The sequence below is a fragment of the Hippocampus comes genome, unplaced genomic scaffold, assembly GCF_001891065.2.
Source record: "Hippocampus comes isolate QL1 unplaced genomic scaffold, H_comes_QL1_v1.1 scaffold322, whole genome shotgun sequence".
Lineage (NCBI taxonomy): Eukaryota > Metazoa > Chordata > Actinopteri > Syngnathiformes > Syngnathidae > Hippocampus > Hippocampus comes.
In genome coordinates, this window is record NW_017805137.1 from 962,414 (window position 1) to 973,701 (window position 11,288).

Sequence of the window (11,288 nt, forward strand, 5' to 3'; positions counted from 1 at the left end):
ATTGAGTAGAGACAAACAAATATTTATATTCACATTCATACCAGTGGACAATTAAGAGTTTTCAATTAACCGAAGAGGCATGTTTTTGGAATGTGCAAGGAACCGGAATAACCACAGAGGAGTCACAACCGCCCAAGCAGAACATACATTCTTCACACAGAAAGGCACCACAGCTGAAAACTAAACCCCGATGTTCAGAATTGTGGAGCAGACATGCAAGCCCCTATTCCGCTCTGCTCGTTTACTAACTCGGTTAACATTTTCATGAACTTGCTGTATTTGTTTGTTTGTTTGTTCGTTTGTTTTAATTACAAAAAGTATCATCTTTGCTGAGTAAATACAGTTTTTGAAACAATTCTTCTTGGATCTCCAAAGTTGTTGGGCCTATATGCCTAAATCTGGTTCGGTGTTATTGTTTTAAAACATAAAGAAACGATGAGCAATGTCTTTAAGTTATTTACCTCCAAAGTCTTTGTCCTTGTGTAACTGGGAGAAATACTGACCTAGTGACCATGCTGTAGAGTTCAGAGACCGCAAAACAGTTCACACTTACATCCTATGTTTTTCCTTTGCTCTGACTGTCTCTATAATAAGCCACTCTCGCACAACTCTAATTGCCCCACGGGGATAAATAAAGTTTTCTGAATCTGAATCTGAATCTGACACAACAACACGGGAAGCCGCCTGTAAACAGCTAGAGGAGGGATAATACAAGCCCACAAATTCCATTGTGCTCTCTAATAATGTCTTGTGATTCTCAGTGGTTCTTTTTTATTTTTTATTTTTTTAAATCACAGAATGTTTAATGACAATTGTGGGCTTTTTGATAATTGGAGTACCGGTAGTCCCAACGCTATTTTTCTTCACAAGTTCATCTGTTTGGTCTGCTGATCAGCCTCAAGGTCTGTTTTCAGACAAAACCGTCACTCATGCTGTTTCTGATCATATGATCAAACGAAAAACAAACGAAACAACATTTTTTTCTTTTCATTGTCAGTTCTTCACCTTGTGCTTTTAATCAATATGACCTTATCTATTTTTTCTAGCTTCAATTCCTCTCAGAGTGGTAACGGCCTCACTATTGTTATGTTTTCTTCTGAACAGGCATTTTCAATTTAGTTCATGAGTTCACATTAGTCCATTTCATGATTCCCCTTTTGAGCCCCAGTTTCAAAATTCCCGGAGGATTATGGGGATTATGTGGAAACTGGACGGCCTTGCAGAAATTTTGATAATGTAGTCCAGATGACATTTTAGAATTGTTTAAATGCCTTGATGAATACTGTTTGTATTTTTTTACATTAGTTAACCATCTTTTTGCACTTTTGTGTCGCTATTTGTTGCTCATTTTATTTCACTAATTGTCAATATGTCTGCTTCAACGTCTGTTCTTTTGTCGTGGCTTTTTTCCATGCTCTGTTTCTTTCCTTTAACATTGTCTTTTAGGGTACTCGTAGCCTACTCTTACTCAGTTTGTTTTTTTGAGAGAACAAGTATTCCATGGATTTTGCTTGTGCTTTGCTCCACCCATGAAGTTATCTTCTCATAGAATTGGAAGCAGATTGAGCATGTTTTTCATAAGATTCTCTCTGGTCATAAAACAACACAATCGGCACGCAAATGATTTTTTTTTTCTTTCTGAAAAAAGGATGGTTCAATGACATGACTCGTTTTTTTGTTTTTTTTACAGACCCCCTAATTCCACTGCTCTTGTGTTCCTTATTTGGGTGAGAAATTACAAGCCTCAGCCCCAAGAATGCATCTTGAGGGGTTACTGAACGCCCCCTCTGCGGAGCTAAGATCATATGCTACACCTTACGGCAGCATTCCATTATGCAAGACTTTTGGCTGAAGCGCAACATTCATTATCCACGATTCATTCAAACGTACTCGCTGTTTTGATACTTTTATCATGGACATGAGTGAAGAACCACCTGCTGAATCAAATAAAAGAGTAAGTCAATTTTTGTTGTAGTTGCTGAATTATCTAAATTATGTTGTATTGTATATATTTTAGACATCGATTGTTGTTGAGGAGTTATAATAAATGTGACTGAAAGATACTGATTTTCGTCCACTGATGAACCAAACATAGCAACTCATTTGAACCGCATCATACTTGCAGTTGGCAGTGTTTCATTGCGAATTCCAAGTGAAATCTGGTGTCATTGTGTGGGTGAACACAAATGGAATAAGAAGCGCACAAGTCTGCAAAGAACCTCTACCTTTAAAAGTTGTGTCATAATAGAACACAATAATTACTGCATGCAGTATATGGGTATTTATTTTTTATTCAATGAATAATCAATTTAACCTATGACAGCAAAACTTTCCAAAAAGTTTACCTATCACACAGGATATAAACATTTTCAGGGAAAGAATGCAATACTTATTTTTCGGCCGAACTATGACCAAAAACTTTGTGGCCACCTATTCCCCTCTTTGCTGTCCCTCTTTTTTTCTTCAATAAAGTCATGCATTTTGTTGAATGATAACCAAACAGTTTCTGCGATGTGTTAGTCCAGCATCTGTTTTATTTGAAGATATGAGACTCAAAATAAATTAGATAGGTAGGCAGTCATTTAAAGCTGTAATTCATATTTTCAAAAGACGTGAGTTATTTTGAGTGACTGGGAATTATGTGTCCAATGTTTAAAATACACAAGAAATTATGATTCCTGATTCGATGCATTTGTCTGTTTTCTATGTTGGTGGTCTTCTTCGGTGATCGATGCGCAGTTCCAAAAGGTTGAGGGCGCACCACACATTTTCCATCTGACATCCGTGTTAATCCCGGACAACTGTGAAATTTAGAAAGGATTTTAAGAAAGCACGTTCCATGTTGAGATAGATATATTTGCATATAGATGTATTAAAGGCAAAGTATTTGAATGTATATAACTCAATAACTGCATATTTTAATGTCAATATATGAAAATTATTGACTAAAGGCATTTGTTATGGAATTCTATGTAATATTTGGAGAACACTTCCTGGGTGTCATTCTAGAAGTGGAATATCAATTGGCAGTTTACAACAGGCACAGGAAGATTTTTAAAGGGCATACAGCTGATTGAGATTTCCTGTATGCCATTGTGAAATGCAATTGGAACTACAAAATCTTGAATTTTGATTCCAGGCTAAAATTTGAGGAAATGACACTTACCGGTATATGCAGATTTCCAGAGGCGTTAATGTCAAAATGAAACATTGGATGTGGATGAAATATCCTGGGTGGCATCCCGGGATGGTCTACAATCTGCCAAATTTGAAGTGTTTGAGTGAAAACAGTTGATTGGATGATAAAGTTATTAATAATCAATAATTTGCAGTTAATGAGTGTCACTTGTTCATATAACAAGGATCTTTTATTCTGAAATGCTACGTCAAATTCAAATGTAACTTCTAGGATGTTTCTATAACTACAAGAAGTGGAAGGTTCGAGTGATAAAAGAGGACATTTTTATGTCACTCTGAAATTAGAGGTAATGGCTGTTACTAATGCAGATTTGAAAAGGCTTTTTTTTTCTTTCTTGAAATGGTCTTGGCGGTCCTTAAACACTTGGTAGAGTTACTTGCTAAACGCAGAAGAGGTGCCCCTGTTGGAGGGAAACCCCCTTCACACCAGCTGGAGTTGAAACAATCAAAACAGACAGAACATGACAGTAAAATGCAGACAAAATGCAAAAAGTCAAAAGAGAAATTGCTGGTCACAAGAGCCAGGAAAAACAAGGCATAAACAAAAAGTGCTTGCAAAAGGCAAGGTAAAAGTAACACCGAGAAGAATATCAACAACATGACAAGAGTCCAAATCACACAAAAAACAGGATCAAAAAGCCTAAATAATACAAATACTTACAAAATTACAATGCACGAGATTGCAAAAACCACAAGCACGGTCAATAAGCCGACAGAGACTTGGGATCTTGGCAGTCCTTAAATACTTGGTAGGCTTCATTGCAGGTACGCCTGCTGTGGAGGGAGACACCCTTTACTCCAGCCGGAGCTGAAAGACAATCAAAACAGACAGAACATGAAAGATGCGCTCTGAAAGGACTGAATAACAACCCCTATATCCCTCTCCTAAAAAAAAAAAAAATGAAAACATTTGGACTGCCTTGAGGCGCAGTCAAAAGTGCAAGTCGCCCCGTGACATGTTAATTCTTAACTCAATGAATGACTACTTGAGGTCATCTTTTCAAGGGAATCCGCTTGTGATGCACGGACATCTTATGGCCTCATGCGAGACATCGTCTCAAAGTGGGAAGATAAGATGATTCTTCACACCCTCCGGTCGGATTAGACACAAAGTCACTGACTGCATTGTTGCGGGATAAAACCAGACTCTTGTTGGATTCGACTTCACTTAAATGAGGAGGACGCTCAGTGCGCAACAGACACTTTGTATAGTACTGGCACAGGGCATCGCGCGCAAAAATGCCGAACGAAAATTGGGAAAATAACTATGAATATACCCCTTTGTTAATTAAAGAGGCAGAAGAAACAAAGCCAATATTCAAGGTATGTGAAGTATTTTGTTAAATTGTGTCAGCATGAGTTTACACTATATTTTGGTTACGATGAAAATTTGGGATGAATTGTGCAAATGTGAGAAAAAAAATCTGAGGGGGAAAAAAAAAGTTACAATTAGGAGATAAAACAAATTCTGGTAATCTCGTATGCCTAGTTGGTCCGGTAGTTTTTCTTCCCGCTCCAGTGGAGTAATTTGTAGCAAGAAAAGGTTTGGTCCCAAACAAAACCCTTCTTCTCGTAACGCTTGATGCTTTTAATTAATGAGGACCTTCCGTCCCAGATGCTCAATGAGCAAACCCTTTGACACATGCAGCACATGACAAGACTGAAGACACTACATGAAAGCATTTTCTCTCGGTCTATCACCAAACTTTCATGCACCTTTTGTCCATTTTGTTCCATCGTAACATACAGCGATAATGTGCATTAGAACCTGAAATTTTCTTTCATCAGTAGTGACGCTAGTTTATGCTGTAACTTACTGATTCAAAAGTTATGTTCTACCTGTGATAGACATCAGTAATTTGTTGAAAGAAATAATTTGGTCACATCCTTTCTTTTTTTGTACATTTCACGGGTAGCTCCCAAACAAAACCCTTCTTCTGGCTACGCTTGCTGCTGGTATAGGAGGGACCTTCCAGTACGGCTATAACGTCTCGGTCATAAATGCACCCACCAAGGTAATGCTGCTGTTTTCTACTATGAATGTGATCAAATCTTGATGCATCTGTTTTTATCTGGGATGCATGGTCACCTAGTGGTTATCAAGTCTGTGTCACAATCGAGAGGTTCCCAGTCTGAATCTCCACGCAGGCCTTCGTGTGTATGTGTTATCCGTTGGTTTAAGCGTGAATGGTTAGTATAAAAGTGGGTAGGTGCCCGCTGATGGTATTCATCTTTTGTCCCTTCTCATGTTTCTAGTATGTGCAAAATTTCATCAACCAAACATGGACAGAGCGTTACCAAAGCGACATTGCAGTTGGTGTTCTCACTTTAATGTGGTCCACTATTGTGTCTGTATTTACCCTTGGAGGACTAATAGGAGTGTCAATTGGAGGAACATTGTCAGTGAAGCTGGGAAGGTATGTTTTTTTTGTGTGTGTGTGTGTGTGTGTGTGTGTGTGTGTGTGTGTGTGTGTGTGTGTGTGTGTGTGTGTGTGTGTGTGTGTGTGTGTGTGTGTGTTTTACATTCAATCATAAAAGTATACGTTTTGTTTGGTCATTGCACAACCTATCCAGTGCAAGAGCTGTGTAAATAATTCTGCCCCTACCAGGTTGATCATGCTCAGTATTGATCGTTTCATATTATTCGCAATATGAGATGAACAACATATTTGAAACACCTTTCAAAGCACTTGTAGATATTTTCCATTGAAACCCTTCTCACAGTGACAATCAAAGCATAACAATTCCATTAATACTTTATATAATGATGTTGTGTGATCATGAAACATGGGTCATATGTCTGTGTTGCTACAGGAAAGGGACATTGTTGGTCAATAATATTCTTGCCATGATGGCTGCCCTGACGATGGGTCTGAGCTACCCAACAGGAATGTTTGAACTAATCGTCCTGGGACGTCTTCTCATTGGAATAAATTCTGGTAAATCACATTCAGTTCTACTTAAAATACAAATAGCTGATTATTATCCAATAAGGTTGTCAATGATGTTCACGTGTTTGATTTGATTAGGCATTGGCCTCTGTGTTCAACCTTTGTACTTGGTGGAAATTGCTCCAACATCCATCCGTGGCCTCATGGGAATGGGATCCTCAGTTTTTGTGACGGGTGGGATCTTCACTGGACAAGTGATGGGCCTCAAGTAAAAAAATATATATTTTTTTTGACTAGCATGTACAGTACATTTTTATAGTGCTTTAAATATTGCCACATGGAAGTACAGTGGTGCCTTAAGTCAAAAGTTTTGTTTCGTGCTCGTAACTCACAACACGCATATCTCAAGTCATCTTCTCATATTGAAATGAATGGAGATGTCATTAATCTGTTCCGCCCTCCTAAAAACAACACAAATGTTTTTTTGTTTTTGTTTTGGGTGTGTTTGGGTTTTTTTGGATGATGAGAAAAATACTACCAGTACTCTAACAGTGGTTTTCCAGCTAGAGATACTAGTACTACCAGTGTTATAGATCCTCTCTCTAGTGATACATAAAAAAAAAAAATATATATATATATATATATATAATAATTATAATAATTATAAATCATAATATTAAATCAAACTACATAATGCTGTAGCGTTTTCAACTTTTTTTTCATCCAGTACTTTTATTAAAAACAGTTGAGTTGTATGTAAATTTCACTGACTTTATGTACAGTTTTTAAAATATAGTGTATATATCCCTATATTTAAGTGCAGTGCTAATGTTCAAAGTGTGCAGGGTGTTCCTGTATATATATACTTTTTTAGGAATTAAATCTGTCATGTTTTTGACTTTTTTTTCTTTAAACGATGAAACTTGGAGAGCTAAGGACTTTTTTATTTGTATTTAAAGTGTGACAAACACTGCTGCTCTATAATATAGAATTTAATAAGAAATAATACAGCAATAACATTTTTCAAAATGAAACAGTTTTTGACACATTTTTGCTTCAATTCATTGTACTTTATTTTGGACATTATCCCTCTGGTGTGTGATATACCGTACATAGAGACAGTCTCGGTTCCTCAATAAACCACAGTAATATTACAGGTTCTTTGCAGAGATAAAGAATACAGTATATGCCTATGAGTATTGTTACTGTAAATTATGTGTACCTCCACCGTATGCTTTCAAACCATTGCTTCAAGGGTAATAACAACATCATTGCTCTCCATTAGAGCATCTATGGCGTTTCACCTTGTGTTAGAATCAAGCTTGCAGACTTTAAGGCTAGGTTATGTGATTATTTCATATACATATGTAATTCGCATAATTTTTTGCACCTTGACAGAAATCCGGGAGTGGTATTATTTTTTAAGATTAATCGTAATTTGGGTCACTCATATCTGAAATAAAATTAGGGGTGCCAGAAAGATGTTCTAACATCTGTGTGGTCGAACAGAGAAGTGCTGGGTAAAGAAGAGTACTGGCCCATTCTGCTTGCAACCACATGCATCCCAGCGGTCCTGCAGCTCCTGATGCTTCCGTGGTTTCCGGAAAGTCCACGCTTCCTGCTCATTGACAGAGGAGATTATGAGGGATGCAGAAAAGGTGAACCAAACAGTGCACATGCTTCACTTTGATTGTTTCATCATTAAAAGTTCTTATCCAGTGCACACGACTGTGGTTGAAAACATTCAATATAGACTGTCTTGCAGCAAAGACATGTACCTTCATCGGCAGGGTATCATGTTATCACATTTGACTCAGTGAACCTTGATTACAAAAGGACTCGGCACAACAATCACCACATGCTGCTCATCATTTGTTTGCCTGCAGCCCTCAGGCAACTCCACGGTGCAACTGATTGTGGTGGTGCAATGGAGGACATAGAAAAGGAGAAAAACAACCTGGAACAGGAAGGATCCAAGGCCAAGAAGCCATGGGAGCTCCTTGCTGACCGCAGCGTACGCTGGCAGCTTGTCAGCATCATGCTTCTCAATTCAGCTCAGCAGCTGAATGGAATCAATGCTGTATGTAACGTACTACCGCTTGAACAACACTATCCCTTTTGTGTATTGCTCTAAATGCCCATGTCAAACTGAAAATTAGAACGTGGATGCCATAACCGGTTTTCATTTGATTAATATTTCCCTAAATTAAGATTCATTTGAGATTTTAATTTGTTATTCTATTCTATTTTTGTCACAGTTTTACTTCTATGCAGATTATGTGTTTACACAAGCAGGGATTCCCACTGAGAGAATACCATATGCAACAGTCGGCACTGGTGCCTGTGAATGCCTCACTGCTTTGACCTGTGTAAGTATTTTCTTCATAGTTTGATTGCGTTGGCAAGGTGGACAAGTGGTTTGCACAGCTCAGCACGAGTCAACTCAACTTTATTGATAAAGCTCTGATTGATAGAACAACCATAGCAGCATACAACATGCTGTAAAGTAAAAATCTGACGTAGAAAAACAAAGATAGATAAAACAGTAACTTAATGCCATAAGACAGTAAACATAAATTTATACGTATTTATTAATTCTTTATATTAGTTTGCCTAACTTATTCAGCGTCTGACCTTGTGCCACCTTCTGATTTAATTTTATACTCAAAAGACCTTCACGTAGGGTTGCAATGAATGAATTACTCAAATGCAAAGTAAAGCCTCGTGCCCTTTCTGGAGGATGTCTTGCAAAAATGATTAGCTATAGAAGGTCACAAGACATCTTTTCTGGGCTCGGTCTAATATCTTATCTCTTATATCTTAATCTCAGTTAGTGCTGTGAAACCGCGCAGACATTGTGAGTATGTCTTAGCATGCTGCATGTGTACAGACATGTACTTTGAAAAGCTGTTTATAGTAGTAAAACAGCAGCATTACCTTGGTGGGTACATTTTATGACTGAGACATTATAGCCATACTGGAAGGTCCCTCTTATACCAGCAGCAAACGTAGCCAGAAGAAGGGTTTTGTTTAGGACCTGCTCAAGAAAGGCACAAATGCACACAAAAAAGAGAGTATGCCACAAAAACTATTTCTTGCGACAAATTACTGATGCCTATCATAGGAAGAGCATAACTTTAGACTTAATAGGTCACAGCATAAATGAGCGTCAGTACCGATCTAAGAAAAAATCAGGTTCTGATGCACATTATCGCTGTGTATTACGATGGAACAAAAGAAGCATGAAAGGTCAGTGAGAAACTGAGAGAAAATGCTTTCATGGAGTGTTTTCAGTCTTGTCATGTGCTGCATGTTTCACAGGGTTTGCTCATTGAGCATCTGGGACGGAAGGTTCTCATTACTGGAGGATACACGCTCATGAGTATCTGCTGCATTTTGTTCACTCTGACCATTACTTTTCAGGTACTGAACCACACCCTCATTGTCAATAAAAACATGTGTTGGTGTCATACACTTTTTCTATTGTATATGAGCTCCCTGTCTTCTCTTATTACTCTCAGGAGGTCAGTCCAATTTTTCCCTACCTCAGCATGGCATGCGTTTTTGCCTTTATTCTGAGTTTTGGATTAGGGCCAGGTAACAATCTGCATTTTGTGTCACTTGAGTCTTTACCCGAAGATCGTGTATAGATGATCTGATTCTGGTGTCTCTGTTGTCTTCTCCGTAGGTGGTGTGACTAATATCTTGACTATGGAGCTGTTCACGCAAACCGCACGGCCTGCAGCCTACATGATTGCAGGCTCCATAAACTGGATCAGCTTCTTCTTCATCAGCATGGTCTTTCCTTTTATTGTGGTAAGTAGCCAGCATGACGTTAACCTGAAGAAAGGGAAGACAGAGGAACCTCTAAGGTCAAACAAAATCAGGGATGGTCAACCTCTAATTTGTTCACATTTGTATTACACCATAGAAAATACTACACATATAAATGACCTGTTCCAGGGTCAAACCACAGCCACCATCAATTAAAATGTATGAGTTGTACATTTTAAGATTCCTGTAATAGCTATAAAAAGACCACCGTAAAATATTTCAACACACAAATAGCCATGAAAATGCTCCTCTGCAGTTGGAGAGATTTGATTATTTTTGTCAAACTCAGGATTTTGCCCTCTAGTGGCCTGTATAAAAACACTCTCCCGTACTGTATACCCTATGCTGTTTTCAACATGGGGAGGTGTGTTGCTTTATTGTTGGCATTACGCTACTAAATCCATGGATTAATTCTTCCTCTTCTGAAATGTATTTGACAAATGACCATCTCTTCTTTTTTTGTGAGCTGAATTACTGATTATGTAGCATTTTAGAATGTGGGCCAAGTTTGTGTGTATTTGTGTCATCTTTCCACAGCTCGGTCTGAAGCAGTACTGTTTCCTGGTGTTCATGGTCATCTGCATCCTAGTGGCAGTTTACATATTCTTTATCATTCCTGAAACCAAGAACAAAACTTTTCTGGAAATCGAGAATGAGTTTAAGAATGGGAGAAAAAAGATGGGCTACAACACTGATGGCTCTGGTTTGACACTATTGACAACCTCAATGTAACATGGACTGTATCACATGACCCTCAAGTGAATATAGTTTTTATATTCATCACAATGGTGCCTTTTGATTTGAACAGTAAAATTCAAGTTTTTGTTACTGATATATATTATTGTTTTCTGCAGTTTTAATAAATGGACTGAGATTTCCCAATAAAGTTGTCCTTTTCAAAACTATGAGCTATTAAAACTGGTAATAGAGCTTTGAATTTTTGCATGAGTGGTTGTGAATTCGGGGGAAGAGAATAACTACATACACCGTAGGCCCTATTTTCGGGCCGAGCTCCAGTCTGTACAATACAGTGCATTATGTCTTTATTTGTATAGCGCTTTCACAACAGCGCAAAGTGCAGTCTAACTATAAATGAGTGCAAGGGTGGGGTTTTCATTCAGTTGTGGGGTGGAAGTCGTCTTTTCCAGCTCCATTTTAGGCCCATTTATAGTCCGAATCTCAATCTTAAAATTGGACGCCCAGCATGGTGACAATAGCAGTTCTCTCGAGTTGCTGTGCCCGAAGTCAGCTGCCATAGGCTCCAGCACACCCGCGACCCTTAATAAGTGGATCAGATAATGGATGAATGGGTGGATGATTATCATTGTAATGAACTCGTATAGGTAGAGTGTCTAGAATTTATTG

The 11,288-nt window shown here is 38.2% G+C and overlaps 1 protein-coding gene and 1 long non-coding RNA gene across 3 annotated transcripts; one reads left to right on the top strand and one right to left on the bottom strand.

Moving 5' to 3' along the window:
- Positions 1–1,687: 1,687 nt before the first annotated feature.
- slc2a11b (solute carrier family 2 member 11b) lies at positions 1,688–10,828 on the top strand. Of its 2 annotated transcripts, none has more exons than XM_019866887.1 (12): positions 1,688–1,954; positions 5,115–5,213; positions 5,455–5,615; positions 6,013–6,137; positions 6,228–6,357; positions 7,599–7,747; positions 7,976–8,169; positions 8,348–8,458; positions 9,411–9,512; positions 9,611–9,686; positions 9,778–9,905; positions 10,461–10,809. In XM_019866887.1, exons 1-12 carry the CDS (start codon positions 1,913–1,915, stop codon positions 10,653–10,655), a joined length of 1,512 nt encoding a protein of 503 aa, XP_019722446.1. In that variant the 5' UTR covers positions 1,688–1,912; the 3' UTR covers positions 10,656–10,809. The 2 variants fall into 2 exon arrangements, with proteins under 2 accessions (XP_019722446.1, XP_019722445.1); XM_019866886.1 differs by lacking the exon at positions 1,688–1,954 and adding an exon at positions 4,121–4,521 and having other exon boundaries at positions 10,461–10,828.
- On the bottom strand, positions 2,688–3,667 carry LOC109514081 (uncharacterized). Its single transcript, XR_002167932.1, has 2 exons — positions 3,576–3,667; positions 2,688–2,801 (listed from the first exon to the last, which is right to left on the bottom strand). It is a non-coding gene; the product is annotated as an uncharacterized LOC109514081 (long non-coding RNA).
- Positions 10,829–11,288: the final 460 nt, after the last annotated feature.